We start from the raw sequence: 17,483 nt of genomic DNA, 5'->3' as shown, positions 1-17,483 counted from the left end.
AGACATTTTAATGCTCATAACTAAAATTAGCAACATCTTCTTTTCAGACTTACTTAGTATATTATAGATGAGTGCTTTTGTGGGCCTGCAAGCAGACATCACACGCCCTTTCAGTCAACTATAGACCTGAAGCTATGTTTGTGATCAAATCCTAGTAGGTCAAAACATCCTTACCACAATACTAGTGGAAACTCTGTACAGATTATTACTATAGGAAAGCATGGGCTTCTCTGGGGGCTCAGACAGAAGAATCCATCTACAATGTGGGAGACCTGGGCTCGATCCCTGGGTTGCGAAGATTCCCTGGAGGAGGGCATGGCAACCCACTCCAGTATTCTTGCCTGGAGAATCCCATGGACAGAGATGTCTGTCAAGCTATAGTTCATGGGGTCGCAAAGAGTCGGACATGACTGAGCAGAGTAATGAAACACAATGATGATGAAATGACTCAGGAGAAAATCAGCAAACTTACCCCCATCAAAATCACAAAATACACCTATTCTTTCAGGAACAGCAACATCCAAGGCTTTGACTTTATTATTATGCTTTGCTGCAAATGTGTTCTGTAGCCAGTTGTTCACATGGATACACCAACTAGTGTTTGTCTTTCCTAATTGGTCAAATTTCCCCAAAGTCTTGTATGCTACTCCCACACTGTAGGATTTACAATCCTTCTGGGCCTTGACCTCCCAATAATGTTGTCCACTTTCAATAGCAGTGTCTCCTACAAAAGATTAGAAGGTAAATTTAACTCTTACCTGTTTCTTATGACTTACAGAGTTTTACCTATATTTGGTCCCACAAAATGGCACCAAAAAGTCTGATTCAGGAGAATAATCATGTTAACACAGACACTAAATGCAGAGTATCTGCTATAATGACTTGCATGTTTACTAACTTCTCTGAATATAAAAGGCTTCAGAACTTTTCTTCCTTATTATCCCCGTAAGAGTTATAAATGTGGAGCACACTACATAAACTGAAGTAGAATTTAAAACATATCAATAAAAACATAATTTCAAAACCTACCAAAGCAACTAGGCTTCAAGAGGGAGAAATTTTGGCAAATATTCATTCAATACACAGGCAGCCACGCCACCTCTGGGTAGAAAGTTCACCCATGTGACTGTGATGCTTTTAATCTGAGGTAATGAAGAATTATTATGTTTATCCTACCCAACACTGTGTACGATTCCCCCGTAAAACGATCTCTGCTGCCTCTTACTGCTGGTGGCCTGGAGCCTACAGATGTCCGTTTAGGGGATGGGGTACCACTTCTATATAAACAGGAACAAAAAGAAAAACAAATATTCTATGTTGTACATGTTTCACAAACCAAAATTACAGATAAAAGGAAACTTTGAAGAGCTTTCTAATCATGCTGCGCAAAAAGCAACATTTAATTTTATTTGAATTATTTACTGTTTAACAGAATTGTCAATTATAACACTTACATGTAAGAAGTCATCAACATAAAGCAAGCTAAAAACACTAATACCATGCAGAGAGAGCAAGGCTTGTACAAATAATACACAGTTGGAATATGAGACAACGCCAAAATGGGACAAAAGGGGAAAAAGAACCCAAAGTGGGAAAAAAGAACTGCAGAAAGACAACGGATTATACATAATTTCTTGCAGTTAAATTTAAATTAAAAGCAAGTCTTATTTTAGGAAAAGAAATGATTTATAATACTTGATATTATTCTGTGCATGGATTTGGGTAATTGCTATTTTTCTTTTTAAGATTTATCATAATCAAACTAAATAACTTTTTTTATTTTCATAAAGTGAAGTTGCTCAGTCACGTCTGACTCTTCACAACCCTGTGGACTGTGTCCATGGGATTTTCCAGGCCAGAGTACTGGAATGGGTTGCCATTTCCTTCTCTAGGAGATCTTCCCAACCCAGGGATCAAACCCAGGTCTCCCGCAATGTAGGCAGACACTTTACCACCTGAGCCATCAGGGAAGTCTTTTTTATTTTCATAGGCAGTAGGTATTTTTGTTTTGTATCTTTTCTTCTTAAAAAAAATAGCAATTACCCAAATTCACGCACAGAGTAATATCAAGTATTATAAAGCATTTCTCCTACTAAAATGGACAAGATACAACTTGACCTCCCTTTTTCAAATTATATGATATAGTAAACTGGACAGCATTAAGGCCTTTCATTAACTCCCCAAAACTCAAAACAGGTAAAACCTCAAAAGATGTTTAAAAATTAACATTTCAATTATATCAAACTGCTGCATTCATAAAACAAAAAATTTATAACTTACCAACAGTAAAGAAATAAAGAGAAAGCATGGCAAAAAGAAAAACAGGTGTAAATATTGAGAATGGCAATTTAAATTTCTAAGAAAAGTTAAATAAGGAAAAGTCTTCCATTGGAGCATTCTAGAATTCCGACCCTGAATACATTTTTGCAAGAAGTACAACAGTTATTATTGTCTTAAAGCAAACATGATTCCACCCTTTAAAGATACCTCAGTCACTCAACTGTCTCAACTAAGGCTCTTTGTTATCTCTAATCTGGACTGTTTTATCAGCTTCCCAGATGATCTCTGTTACCCAAGTCATTTGTTCACTGTTACAAGATAAACCTAACTCTGATTCTCCTACTCTAAAATCTTCAAGTACTTCCTTACTACCTACAAAGAACTTAGCATGGCATTCCAGGTTCTTCTTGATTTCGTCCCACTCCGCTTTTCAGGGTAACTCAACTGGTAAAGAATCTGCCTGCAATGCAGGAGACCCCTGGGTCAGGAAGATCCCCTGGAGAAGGGATAGGCTACCCACTCCAGTATTCATGGACTTCCCTGGTAGCTCAGACGGTAAAGAATCTGCCTGCAATGTGGAAGACCTGGTTTGATCCCTGGGCTGGGAAAATCCCCTGGAAGAGGGCATGGGAACCCACTCCAGTATTCTTGCCTGCAGAATCCCCATGGACAGAGGAGCCTGGCAACTAAGCACACAGCACTGCTTTTCCAGCCTTCTCACCTCTCGACAGCAATATCCAGCTAAAAGTAGCAGCTCCAGGGTTGCTTAAACTCAGGCAATCTGCTTCAGTGCCTTTTCCCTTCGTCACTCGTTCTCTCACTGCCAAGTCCAAATGCTACACATTCTTCCACTTACTTGAGAACCAACTTAAATACTAATCCACTAATGAAGGTCTCCCAGATCCTACCAGGCTAAGTAACCTTTCTGAGGAGTCCACCTCTAGGCCAAAACTCTGTGTATGATCCTTCAGGCCTAACCAGAAGTAATTATAAATGCTTGTTTTCCCCACACCAGACTTGGTGCATTGCGAGTTCACTGCAGGTTTTGGAGGGAGTTGCAATCCTTCTTGCAACCCCATGCTCATATGCATGTCTGCATTCCTAGATTAGGCACCTGTATTCAGAGGTTCCATTACAGGAGGGGGCCCTGAGCTGAGACCCTTTCCAGCTGCCTCTTCAGAGACCTCTTTAAAGGGGGAAGGGGCCGGGGAGCAGCCTGAAGACACTTTTCTTCACTCTTGTCTCGATACTTTCCCACTCCTAATCTTTCCCATTTCCTTGGCCTCAGGTTCACAAAACAGGAGAAGGCTTTTGTTTGGGTCGCCCTGGGCAGCGAGATGATCCTCAGATACTTACCATCTGCCCTCTGCTCTGGTTTACCTAGCCCTCACTCTGGGCCATTCTGCTGTGAAAATGGGACACTGGGCGACCAAGCACCCCTTCCTCTGGGCCTCTTACTTATACTGTCACAGTAAGTGAACAAAGTCTTGACTGTTACTTTCAGTTTGGCTCACTGTCCTAATTGACCACTTCAGTAACTGGCAGCTCAGGAAATCTTTCTTCCTCCAAACCCCCTGATTCACACATACTACTAAACACAATCTCTATCTCACATTATTATTATTTATATAGAGAGATACAGCTCATCTATATTAAAGTTAGGGCAAATTCCTTGAAGGCAGGGACCATGTTTATCCCAATAAACCCCACAACATCCAGTTGACATCTTACAGTAAATAAATATTTATGGAAAGAATAAATGTATGTAACATTCCAGAAGTAGCCCACATACAAAATACTCTTAAAGGGATGAGAGAAAGAGAAATAACATGATGAAATTATAAACATAAGTAGTCTAAAAATCTCCAAATGACCAAACTTCACTGATCCTATCAAATCCAGCAGTATTTTACAATTTCTAATACACCAACTATGAATCACTTCCACCAATAATAAGCAAATAAACTGGAGAAAAAGAGAAGACAGTAATTTTGAAAAGAGAACACATTCTAGTTTCTAGGAAAAATATGGGGTATCTTCAAATCAGCACATTATTACTTGTGCAATTTGAAGTGATTCATCTTTCTGGCACTGTCCTAATAATTTCAGTAATGACCTTTTTTTTTTATCTTTGATACTTTTGAAATTGTATGATTATTATAAAACATAGAACACTTTAAACTTGCTTCATGTCAAATATTTGTAAAAGCAAAGCTGTAATGTTAGATATAATGAATACAGCACAACAAGAAAGATGCCAGATATAAGTAAATGCAGAAAAAAATCATATAAACGAAATTAATTCAAGAAAGACTTAAAGCAGAGCTTATTGTTTTGTTATCATATACAGTATAATCCAAATAATATGCAGCATAATGCTATATAATGCTGTAAATCCAAAACATAAGCTACCAATACAGACAGTCTACACAAAGCAATATTTTAGCTTATGAAGGCTGCTGCAATGGGTTCTGCTTATTGGTTAAAGAAAAATTTAAGTTATTCAGCCAAGCTAGATAGACTAGATCCTAGAACTAGACAGACATAGATCATCACCTTGAATGTTTCTTCAGTGAAGTAACATGGACACTGTCAGATAAAAATAGGCAACTGTTAAAGAGACTGCTTTACAACTTAAATTTAACAGTTTATATAATGAAATTAGATGGAACGTCTGCTGAGGAATTTCTTTTGATTCACTGTTTAACAGTGGTTATACCTTATTTCAGTTTGAGTACAATTCAGCTCTGTTAAAAGAGGCCTCCATACTTTAAGACTACCTAAGTCAGTCTGACAATAACACCAGGTCCCAAGCCTGCCTCTCTGGTTCACAAGGTTGCTGACCAGGGGCCTGACACTGGGGTTGCACATGGTAAAAGTTGTCATTCAACGCAGATCTTCAGCTAAAAGAGGTGATCTATAAGTCTAACATTCAAGAGCTATATTAGGAATGTCTCTCTGAGCAGTTCAACTTGCCGTAGATATAACCTGAAAAGAAATGGAATACTGAAATAAAAGATGTTAAGAAGAAGATTAGGAAAAAAACGAAGAAAAAATAATGAGAAATGTTAATGACAAATTCAAGTACTGGTAAACAATATTGTATTTTTTACTTTGGGGTTAATAATAAGAATTTCATTTCTAGTTACTGTCAAATAAGAATCAATGTACAAGCATTTAATCCAGATAACAGACTTAATAAATGAGCTTACCTGCCCTTGTTCTCTTTTCCTTTAACTTTACTGTCTTGACCTTTTCCTCCAGTAGGATCCCACTCTACACAGGTATCTTCAACTTTCAGGTTCAAATGGGAGGATGAGTTATCCAAATTGAAATTAAGTGCTAACCAAAACAATATTTCATTTTTAATGTAGCACATCTCTGGTTTCTGAAGCACAGCCATCATCATCATATTATTTTCAAACTCAATAGATTTCAACACTGTATATAAAGTTTCAATTCTTAACCTTAAGATTTAAAGTCTACAATGATAAAGCCATAATCTACTAATTCCTACTCTATTTCCCATTACTCTCCTCTATATATCTATCCTATACTCCAACCAAATACAGTGTATCTGCATGGTCACTGGTCTTTCTGCTTTTCCTTCTGCTGGAATCTCCATCAGCACAATCGCTTCAATTTCCTATATCAGAGCATCAGCGATTGTTACGACTAAACAAAGAGGAGCTAGTAGAATCAAGGATGAGGAGAAAGTGATGTGGTGTAAAGAATTACAGACCCTGGCACACACATATTTTCTCTTTTGCTCTAACACTTAATAATTTCATATTTAAACTCTCAGTAGTTTCAAAAATACGGCAAGCATGGAGAAATAGGCCATGATGGCAGAAACAAGGGAAATAACTCAGCTGAAAGAGCTAAGATGATTTACAAGGCAAAGAATAGATGGGGGAAAAGGGCTACTTAAATGAAAACAAATCAAGAAAATACAACACAAAACTACGCTTTTCATATTATTTGGTATCGGGGAACTATCTGTACTATTCATAAGACTTACTTAGCACTGCTAATTTAGGAAATCAGTTTAACACAGTATCACTTGCTCCTTTTAGATACTGAGGGTTAATCATTGAAATGTATCAATACGCAATTTCTGGAATTTGTGTTTTAAGCAAGGTGTCATCTACTACACAGTTACCCATAAATCTGCTTATTAGTTGTATTTCCCTCCAAAACTTTAAATTTCTTATAAGTATTCACTAAAGAAATACTGCTTTACAATACCCCATTTCACTAAAGGATAATACGTGATTTAGCTAACAGTCCAGTGTGTCTGTGAAATATTCATCTTCAAACAACAAAATACTCATATAGAAAACCTACTGCTTGTCTAGTGCATGAAGAATCCTTTTATACTCTACTGCTTTGTAAAGAGCACTTTAATTTCACCTATTCATCTGACCTATTGTTCACTGTATTTTAAAACATTCTAAATACAAATTGACTAACCATAACCACTTCCGGAAAATGTCATACTATATGCAAAAAAGTTAATAGCTTTCAAAACATGCATGTAAACAGAAATGAATTTACTGAAAGAAGAAATAATACAGTTCCAGTAAAAATAGAAATAAAATTCCTCAAAAGGGAGGTGACTGAAAAGTTAGGATTATGCAAAACTGAGATCCTGTATTACCAAGAAAGAACTGTCTTAACAAAACACAGTTAACCTCTGTATTAGTTATTAGTTAATACATGTGAGGGCATCTGAATTTTTGAGAGAAACAGTGGATATAACTCAAGGTGCCATCAACACTCAGCTGCTTGTTAAAACCCTAAGGAAAGAAAAAAAATCGTAAAGCTATTTCCTATCTTTGATGATGAAGATCAGAGTAAAGGGTGGCAAAAACAAGTATCATCCCTCAAGCCACTTGAGACCAGACTTATCAAATACCATAGCACCCAAACAGAAAGGTATAGGTTTCAATCTCAGGGGTGCAATCTTTTCTCTCTTCCTTTTTGGACACTGTCCCTTCATGAAGCCTCAACTAAATCATTGAGGCTAAGTAACAAGGATAATATTTTACTATGAAGTTTAAAAAAAAGATTGGCCTCAAAAGTGAGGCCTCAACTGTTAGTCTTATCTCTCATATAAGCCCTGTAATGAAGCCAGATATTAGTTTCCATATCTTTAAAAGTCTGTGTAACAAAGTAACAAAAAAAAAAATAAGGCACAGATATGTTTTATGTGCTTACTCTGGGTTGGTGGCTACTTTCCATACTGTAAAATTATATCATAGATATTAACATTTGAGGCTAGAAAGCAACTGGTGATTAGTATCATGTCATTTACCTTTACAAGGAAGAGATAATATACTTTAAAAATTCTGGTCATAAGAAATCATATTATTCAACTTTTGATAATTTCAATAAAGGAAGTAACTAAATACTTCGGAGAGACAGATATTAACAAGGTTCACTATCTTCTATACCAAGCACCACAAGTGGCAGGACTCAACTATTTAATCTCCATCTCTCTCTCCCTTTCCCTCCAACTCTCTGCTCATACATTTATTTCTAAGGGTTGGTCAAAAGGGCTACAACAAGTCAAAAAAATTAGTAAACAACTGTTTACTATGGTACTTTTAAAAACCTGACTTTTCTCTGGAGCTCCTGCTGTCATTAGCAGCCACTCCAGTGGTATGGAATAACCTTAGAAAACCTGTGACCCACAGCTTCTTAAGAGATAATTTTACTGAATCTCCCAGAAGGTCCTAGAAGGTTCAGTGGGCCTCAGGGTTGAGTATCAGTCTACTCCAACCCCAGGAGGTTTACCCCATAGTGAGAACTGCTCAAAAGGACTAGAATCAACTTAGTCTTGCCCTGCAAACCCTAAGACCAAGAATTTGACTACTTAAGATCTAGACACTGCTAATGGGAGCAGACAGTCCAGCTCCAAAGAAACCACAAGCCTTATATTCATTTTCCTGAATCTACAGAATTTTCATGGAAATGTACAATTCACCACATTAGGCCCAAGTTTGGTCACTTAATATTAAAGGAAAAGGAACAAAACAAATAAAAAAAGATAAAATATTCTGGGAGGAGGAGGATATTAATAATAACGCAAATTTACCTGACAAGGGCTGAAAACAGTTCAAGTTACACCAAGAAGATTATCTGCCTATAAATATGACTTTATTTTGAAATGGTATTAACAAGTAATTCTAAGTAACTGAATTTCTTGGCTAAGTTATCTGTAGTTCTCAAATAAAAACATTTGCTAATCCAAATTACCTTGACTTAGTTTTGTTTTGTTTTGTTAATCTTTCTAACGCAATCATATTCTTATGAGTTTGACCTGTCAATAACTTATGAACTTCTTGTTTTATTCTAAAATGATATTTTTATACCAGCCTCCAAGTCATATCAAACTTCTAGCATTCAAACCTATTCAAATGCTATGTGAACTGGAGGTCAGTGAAACACTCAAAGGTCCAACTATCTAACAACAATGGGTAGACACTGATTCTGGAAGTAAACTGAGTCAATTATCATCTCACAACTGGAAAGATCTATAACATTATAGCCTTCAAATTGGTAAATACCTGAAAAATCTTCTGTGTTTAAATGTTACTCTTTGTTGTTGTCAGTCACTAAGTCATGTCTGACTCTTTGCAACCCACAGACGGCAGCACACCAGGCTCCCCTATCGTTCACTCTCTCCTGGAGTTTGTTCAAATTCATGTACATTGAGTTCTAATAAATTCAAATTGTTCTCAGAGACTAGAAGCACTTACTTACATTCCTGGCCCACAATAAAGGCAGGCAGAGAACTTGTAAATAAGATTCTTGTTCCAAGCTAGTTTTAGGGATCATGGGTAAGTTATTTAACGTATTTGAGCTTCCCTTTCTTCACCTACAAAATGGGTATCAATACCATCTATTCTACTGATCCCTCAAGATGGTTTCAATGATCAAATAAAGACTTGTGAGAGGGCTTTGTAAACATTAACAAACTATATAAATAATAATTTCTACAATAAGATTTATGAAAACAAAAAGAACTTGAACTAAACTGAATACACACTTCCCTATTATTGAGACATAATCCATTCTCTGGGCAAACCTCAGCAATGGGAGTGTAATTATACTAGACTGAAATTTGTAAACTAAGTACCCATGGGAGAACATAATACCATCACTGGTCTATTTCACGCATCTGAAAGCGAAAGTCACTCAGTCGTGTCTAACTATTTGCAACCCCATGGACTGTAGCCTACTGGGCTCCCCTGTCCATGGATTCTCCAGGCAAGAATACTGGAGTGGGTTACCATTTCCTTCTCCAGGGGATCTTTTCCCGACCCAGGAATCAAACCTGGGTCTCCTGCACTGCAGGCAGAAGTTTTACTGTCTGAGCTACTAGGGAAGCCCCTGACTCATCTGAATGCTAGGGTAAAAGAGAAACCAATGAAAGCCACTACTGTAGTCCTAATTTTCCCATCTTAAAATACCTCCTGATGAGAATTCTGTGTGTGGGTGGGTGGGTGGGGGGCTCCAGTATGAAGGTGGGGAAGAAAGGCAACTATACATGAGATGTTTCCTATTACAAAGTGTTGAACAACTTCACATGTTAAGTTCTGTTTCGCAGTGAACGACAGCTGTTGATCTCACCTTTGGTCTCCAGAGTCACTGGATCAGAAAACTCTCCAGCCACAGCCTTGTTACAAGCACGCACTCTGAAATTCATGTACTTTGAATCAAACTTTAAACCTGAAAAAGATGAAAAACAGCCTTGAGATATGAAAAGTAAAAAACTCTACTCCAAAAGTATGAGTATGAACCTTCAAACAGACTTTTTTCCCTCCTTGGAACTATCTTTTTACTCAGGAAGAGTACAAATTTATGTTAACAGAGTGATAATGCCTGAAATAAAGGGAATCATGATTTATCTATTATTTTCTTCAAAATAAATGAATTATGCAGTTTATCACTGGGTTTTTTAAACTTAGCAACAAAAAAATATTCTCAAGCCACATTATAAGTAAGGTTTCATTCCTGGAGAGATGCTATGATTTAAAACAACATACTCAATTTCTGGAATGTAGCTAAAGAATTTTTATATTTGTTTCACAAGTAAAAAATGAATTTAAAGAGAAAGTGAAGCATAAGGATTAACAGGAAAATTCTGAAGTTAGTCAGGACCAGACTAACATCTCAATCCAAAAATTACTAGCTATGGGGCATTCAACAACTAGATAGAGCCACAGTTGCACATCTGTAAAATGGAAAAGGAAAAATCCACCTCACAACTGTAAGGACTAACTGAAATGTACTGTACTTATAAAATCAGATGTCCTGTGAACTTCAGTCCAGATCCTGACAAATGTTAGGTTCTCAGTAATGGTAACAATACTAATGTTATACTGCACACGTAAAACAAACATTAAAAATCTCAGGCAACATCCAGCCCACTGAAATACCCTAACTCCCCCATATGTAGCGGTATGTTTTTAAAGACTATCAAAAGGCCAACACACAAATTTCTAATATCAAGTCACAGCTCAACTTTAAGTATTACCATAAAGGTAATAATAAAAAAGTAAATGCAAATATTTATAGTATCATTGAAACGTGGAGTACTGCATACATCTAGAAAACTGACAGCTTTTTTATTGTTAGAAAACTAAGGTAAAAACTTAAATTTTATCGAGACAGTGTTTACAATATCCCTTCACATATTGTTTCACCAGAGTGCAAATATCCAGAACTAATTAAAATGAAGGTTTTCAAAAAAATAAAAAATAAAATGAAGGTTTTCTTGATATTTTAAGAGAAATTCATTTCTATAACAAATATACAAGAACGTCAGCTTGGCTAAAAAAACCGAATAACTTGATCTTTTAATGTAAGTCAAAAATTCATGAATTTTATCTGTTTTCTGAGAATGAGATTCATGAAATGCAGTCATCTTACCTGACAGTGTATATTCAGTGCCCTTAATATTATCAACCATCTCCCAGCATCGCTCATCCTTTACACGCGGAAGTCCATCAAAATTCGTTTTCCTATATTCCATTATAAAATGATCAATCTTATTATCTTCTTCTGGCATTCTCCAAGCTACTGTCACAGAGTTGTCGGCCACCAAACATTCTACTGGATCTATCTCTGGAGCTTTGGGGACTGAAGCAAAAAGGAAAAAAAAAAAAAAGCTCATTTTTCACTATAATACTAATCCAATATTTATGTCTGTCATTCAAATTATGCTTTTTCATGTTGCTTTTGAACTGCTAAATTGAATCAGGCTAAGAGAAGGGATATCTTATAAATGCAAAATAACCATTTTTCAAAGCTGTTTTAAAATTCATATAGCCATATTCAAAGTATATTAAAAACACAGTTGGCAAAAAGCAATTCAAACAGGCTAAGAATAAAGAATCGAGAATTATTTGCTACTTCTCAACACACACGTCTAATCTGCTATTTCAAACAGCTGGAGACCATAAATTAAATTACTGCTGACAAAATAAAATAACTTGCTTTGAATCCAATGATTAAAATAATTCAAAATATTTTCAATGTATTTTAAAAATCTTGTTTATAGAGAAACTGTAATTTCTCAACACTGAACAAAAATGGAACCTGCAACCCCATAAAATATTTAAGAATTTTTAAATGTTTCGCCAGAGTTTCATGATTCATGAAAACAAAATGCAATAAATGAGTCACAGTTAACATGTATGAAAATTAATCAATTTCTTTTCCATAAAAGAGGTTTTCCATAGCTCCTCAACATTAACAGATGTTCCATTTAAAATAGTGGGCTAACTAGGGAACATGGTCCTCCAGTGATACAGATGTGTCTGAAATATGTAAAACTGTGCCTGTATTGTATTTACACACTTGTCGCTAAATAAAGCTTTGAAAGATTTACTCCAAGTATGTAAGGCTGGTTCAACATTATAAATTAACTAATTTAAACTATTACATCGGTAGAAGAAAATTCAAATGATCAGAAGAAAAATTATATGATGTGAATCAATAGAGGGAGGAAAAAATATTTTACAAAATCCAACGTTTATTCATGACAAAAGCTCTCAGTAAACTAGGGAACTTTGCCTGATAAAGAATATCTACAAAAAAAAAACCCAACAGTTAACATCAGGGTTGAGAAACTAGACACCTTTCCCCTGAGGCAATGACATCCCCTCTCTCCACTCCGATTCAACACTGTACTGGAAGTTCCAGTTAATGCTATAAGACAAGGAAAAGAAGTAAAAGATATGCAAGTTAGGAAACAAGAAATAAAACTGTCTTTGTAGATGACATGACTGTCTATGTAGACAATTCCAAAGAATCAACAGAAAAATTCCTGGAAATAACAATCTTATAGCAAGGCTGCAGGATAGAAGGGATGAACAGGCAGAGTGCAGGGGAATTTTAGGGCAGTGAAACTACTTTGTATGATAATGTAGTGGTGGAGACATGATATTACACATTTACCAAACCCACAGAACTATGTAACAAACTGAACTCTAATGTGAACTACGAACTTCATTTAATAATAATTTTTAAATATATTATAGACATTAGTCTATTACTGGAACATAAGCAATACAGACTACTATTCATTTCTATGGGAAGACATCATGGGCATTCATAAATTTAATATGCTGTGCCCTGACTGCATATGAGGAAGTATAAAGGCCTGTGGCATGTAGTAATTTTGTAATTTTGCTGAGTTAAAACCTGTACTGAAGTCCTAAGAGGCTTGTATAAATAAAATACCACTTAATCTGTAAGTGGTTCCAGCTAACTCCCCACAAATCTATGTCTCAAATTCAGCTATTAAAATCACTACAATAAGAATGTACTGGCAAGAAGATTCTTCCTTCTTATGAATAATGGCCCCCAAAGAAAGCAAACTTGGCAGGTAAAAAGAAAATCTAGATATTTTAATTTAAATTTTACTTAATTATTTCTTATTTTAATAAATATTATTTCATGTATATTTAATTTATATATATTTATATATAAATACATTTGTTTGTATTTTATATTTATCTAATTAAATATTTATTAACATTATTAATAAATTACTGATTTATTTATTTAAATTTGAGTGGTATTATTAAAAAGCAGAGACATTACTTTGCCAACAAAGGTTCATCTAGTCAAAGCTATGGTTCTTCCAGTAGTCATGTATGGATGTGAGAGTTGGACTATAAAGAAAGCTGAGCACCAAAGAATTGATGCTTTTGAACTGTGGTGTTGGAGAAGACTCTTGAGAGTCCCTTGACAGCAAGGAGATCCAACCAGTCCATCCTAAAAGAAATCTGTCCTGAATATTCATTGGAAGGACTGATGCTAAAACTGAAACTCCAATACTTTGGCCACCTGATGCGAAGAACTGACTCATTTGAAAAAACCCTGATGCTGGGAAAGACTGAAGGCGGGAGGAGAAGGGAATGACAGAGGATGAGATGGTTGGAAGGCATCACTGTCTCAATGGACATGAGTTTGAGCAAGCTCTGGGAGTTGGTGATGGACAGGGAGGCCTGGCATGTTGCAGTCTATGGGGTCGCAAAGAATCGGACAGGACTGAATGACTGAACTGAACTGAAAAGTGGTATGTCAAATATTCTGTAATAACCTACATGGGAAAAGAGCCTGAAAAAATGGATATATGTATATGTATAACTGAGTCACTGTGGTATATGCCTGAAACCACACAACACTGTAAACCAACTATACTTCAATATAAAATAAAAATTAAATTGAAAAAAGAGTCGTATGTCAAATTAAAAGTGATTTGAATCTAATGCAGGGGAAGTTCACCCAATATCCTATATAGAAGTAAGAGAAGAATTTCAACAAATGTAGGAATAAAGTTCAGGGAAAAATGAAAGGTGGTAAACTTGTAATATAAAAATACTAGAGAACGAAGAACTCTCTTAAAATGAGAATGGAAAGCAATTCACAGCAACTTCTATAAAGCAACACATTGTGTGGACACTGGTGTAAGAATTTTACTAAGGTTTTTCTCTGCGGGAGAATGTAAAAGAATAACTGAGCAATGTAAAAGAACACTGTCACAAACATGTTTCTCTTCTTGGCTGCTGAAGCTCAGAAAGGAGGCTATAAACTCTAAGTTTCAATGAATGAATAATGGCTTAGCATAGAAGAAAATGATTATAATTATTATCATCCATCATTATCACTTCCAAGTTTCAGACTCAGGTAAGTCCACACCTCGTTACTACACATAATGCAGTGTAGAGTTGATTTGTGTAGTGTTTACAGAATGAACTATTAAGGGATGAAGGTACTCATTTTTAAGTTTATCTGACTGCATCTTATAGGAAAATTTTTATGCTATAGCAGAATATAAGAAATTAGTGATATGAGTTCACTTTTCATAAATTTTAACAACCTATTATACCTTCCTTCAGGATGAAACTTCTCCACAAAAAGATTTCTTGCTTTTTATTACACCTCATTCCTTCAGACTGTCTTAAGAGTTTGCAAAAGAGGAAATCCTAACTGTTTATGCAATCTACTTGACTGTCCAGCAGATACGGCCTAGGTTTGTTAAGCCATCACTGAAAATCCAGAGAAGGAAAGTAATGGTGAGAAGATTGCTTTTTCAGTAGCTTTTTTTTTTTTAATCAAAAAACTACTACTCATGCATATATTTATATATCCACCACTCCTGACTCTCCTTCTGAATTTAGAAACAGTGTGAATGAAAATATAATGGTTAGCAATTCTGAGAGGCCAATTTACAGGTAGGCACCCATTGATAAGTATGTATACTTTCTTCTTCTACAATTATGATTTCTTCTCTCATCTTTTCCTTCTCTGAACTCCTCTAGAACTTCTGATCTATACCATACAAGTTAATACTTCACTTATGTTACCATAATTAGTTCCACTATAGTTTCTTGACTACTAACTTTGTCTTTCCAATCATATTCTAAAGTCCTGGACCAAATTCTCAGAGAAGAAAAGAATGGTTTCATATGATTAACACTCTCTATCAAAAACAGCTAACCTCCAAGAACTGTAAGGCTGTAAGTAAAACGCTTCACTTTCCAGAGATTTCCTGATCACCATGTACAAACTGTTTTAGCTATGAACTTAATTAACACTACTTGACGCTAGTAAAAAGAGAATAATAACCAAAAGGTCCTTAATTGGCTCTTTCACACACGTGAACAATAATAATAAAGTGGGACTCAATTTTAAATGGTTTCAACTGCTGGAATATCATCATACTAATACTCTAATAAACCAGTGTGGACACATTATTATTATAAAACTCCATCTGAACCAGAAGCCACCACAACAACGGTAATAATAACAACCAACATTCATTAGGTGTTAATAACTATGTGCCAGGTGCTCTTTCAAGTGCTTTAGATGTCTTAATTCACTTAATCTTTACAAAAATCCTAGAAGGATAACATCATATTTTAAAGATGAAGAAAATGAGGTGAAGTTAAATAATTTGTTGAGGCTATACAGCAAATAAGAGACAGCCAGAATTCAAATCTAGGAAGTTTGGCCCTAAGACTCAGCGTTAACCATTAACGGTACATTGCTTCTCTTTGCCAAACTAGCGATAAAAGGTATCCTGTACTAGGATTCTGAAACTGGAATTTTTACTGTCAATAAAATAATTCTCTAAAAGTAAAGACTAGCAAATTCAGTTATTCCTTAGCTGAAGGAAGAAAAAAAATCACACTATATTTCCTTAATATTTAAATTCTAATGTTCATTACAAAAAAATCTTGAAAGAAAAAAAGAGGTTTTATACATAACTTTATATGTAATATATGTACTAACTTACCTGGCAAAAACTTCAAAGTTTGCAATATCTGTCTTTCCTGAGAAAAATCCACCATTAAATGAGTCATGTTGTCACTGACCTTTGGTTTCAAAGAAAGGCGAAAGGCTGAAGCCATTGTTACTCTATAGCAAACACAGACATAAACATTCTTTTAAAAATAAAAGAATGGGAAGTATCACATCATATTTAATTTATAAAGTGACAGAACTTATTTCTCCACTCTAGTGTTTTCTGAAGCTATTAACAAAGATAACAAAACTAAATAGAAATTTGCTTTTATAGCTTTTGAAAATTAACTTTAAAAAATGTAAAATGTTTTTAAATTTAAAGACATTTAAATAACCTTTAAAGAACTTTCCTCCAGCCAGTTTTATAAAACTTCATAAAAACACAAAAGACTCAAGAAACAAATATCCAAGACAAATAATCTTTAACAGACTCAACAGTCATCTGAATCTCTGTAAACTCAATCTGACTTCCTGATGCCAGCCTCACTCCTTTTCATATGCCAAATAATGAACTGTAAATACACCCTGAATCAACCATTCTGCCTAGTCATCACAGCTATCCCACGTGTCCTTAAATAAAAGTAAAGTACACTGGCCAAATACTGTATTGTTTTGTAGGTGCTAAAGAAAGGCTTTGGATGAGGAAGGAGAGAAGTGAAATCACAATTCTGAATACTATGCTAGAAGCTATCACTCTGATGTATTAACATCAGCTGAACGCAAGGAGACAAGAAGAAACAGCCCTGTGAAACCATATGCCATGGAAACAGTAGGAACTCAATCAATATATTTTAGATGAATGTAGTATACAAAACAAAAAAGAAAGAAGCCATACCAGACCTCATTTTACCTAAAGGGGAAATCATTCTGTCAATCAAAACTGGAGATTAAAAGAAGTTCCCATACTCTATTGTTATTTTGTCTCAAACTTCAATTTTTCATATTATAGCAGATACCTACATATATCACAAAGTAATTACCCTTACTATCTTTGGTCAAAGAATGACACCAAAATACTATTCATGACCACTGTCCTCCTAGAACAGAATCTGGGAGAGGAAGAAAACAGAGTTACAGGAACAAAAGGAATACCAGGCCTGGTCATTCAGATCTACCAAACTACCCTGAAGATCAATGGTATGAAAGGTATTAAACATGCTGTATTCAGTTACTTTATTAGGAAACTAGGAAAGTAATCACTTTAGTAGTAACAAGGAGTGAACAATAGTTGATCTATTTATCAAGAAGAAAGTGCTATGAAAAGATCACTAATCATTAGAGAAATGTAAATCAAAACTACAGTGAGGCACCACACGTCACAATGGAAGAGCCATCATTAAAAAAGTCTACAAATAACAAATGCTGCAGAGGGTGTG

General features: G+C 35.3%; 1 protein-coding gene across 5 annotated transcripts in view; it reads right to left on the bottom strand.

Moving 5' to 3' along the window:
- Positions 1-17,483, bottom strand: part of FSD1L (fibronectin type III and SPRY domain containing 1 like) — a 67,292-nt gene that overhangs the window by 18,909 nt on the left and 30,900 nt on the right. For 2 of the 5 annotated variants that reach the window (XM_043452953.1, XM_043452951.1), the window contains exons 6-12: positions 16,100-16,221; positions 11,221-11,430; positions 9,919-10,017; positions 5,493-5,622; positions 4,837-4,869; positions 1,177-1,277; positions 473-724 (exon numbers count right to left, since the gene is read on the bottom strand). In XM_043452953.1, the coding sequence (XP_043308888.1) occupies positions 473-724; positions 1,177-1,277; positions 4,837-4,869; positions 5,493-5,622; positions 9,919-10,017; positions 11,221-11,430; positions 16,100-16,221 (947 nt within the window). The remainder of the gene's footprint in view (positions 1-472; positions 725-1,176; positions 1,278-4,836; positions 4,870-5,492; positions 5,623-9,918; positions 10,018-11,220; positions 11,431-16,099; positions 16,222-17,483) is intronic. The other 3 variants (XM_043452954.1, XM_043452952.1, XM_043452955.1) reach the window with 3 other exon arrangements.

The sequence above is a fragment of the Cervus canadensis genome, chromosome 30, assembly GCF_019320065.1.
Source record: "Cervus canadensis isolate Bull #8, Minnesota chromosome 30, ASM1932006v1, whole genome shotgun sequence".
In the NCBI taxonomy this organism is placed as follows: domain Eukaryota; kingdom Metazoa; phylum Chordata; class Mammalia; order Artiodactyla; family Cervidae; genus Cervus; species Cervus canadensis.
This window is presented reverse-complemented; position numbering and strand designations above follow the sequence as displayed.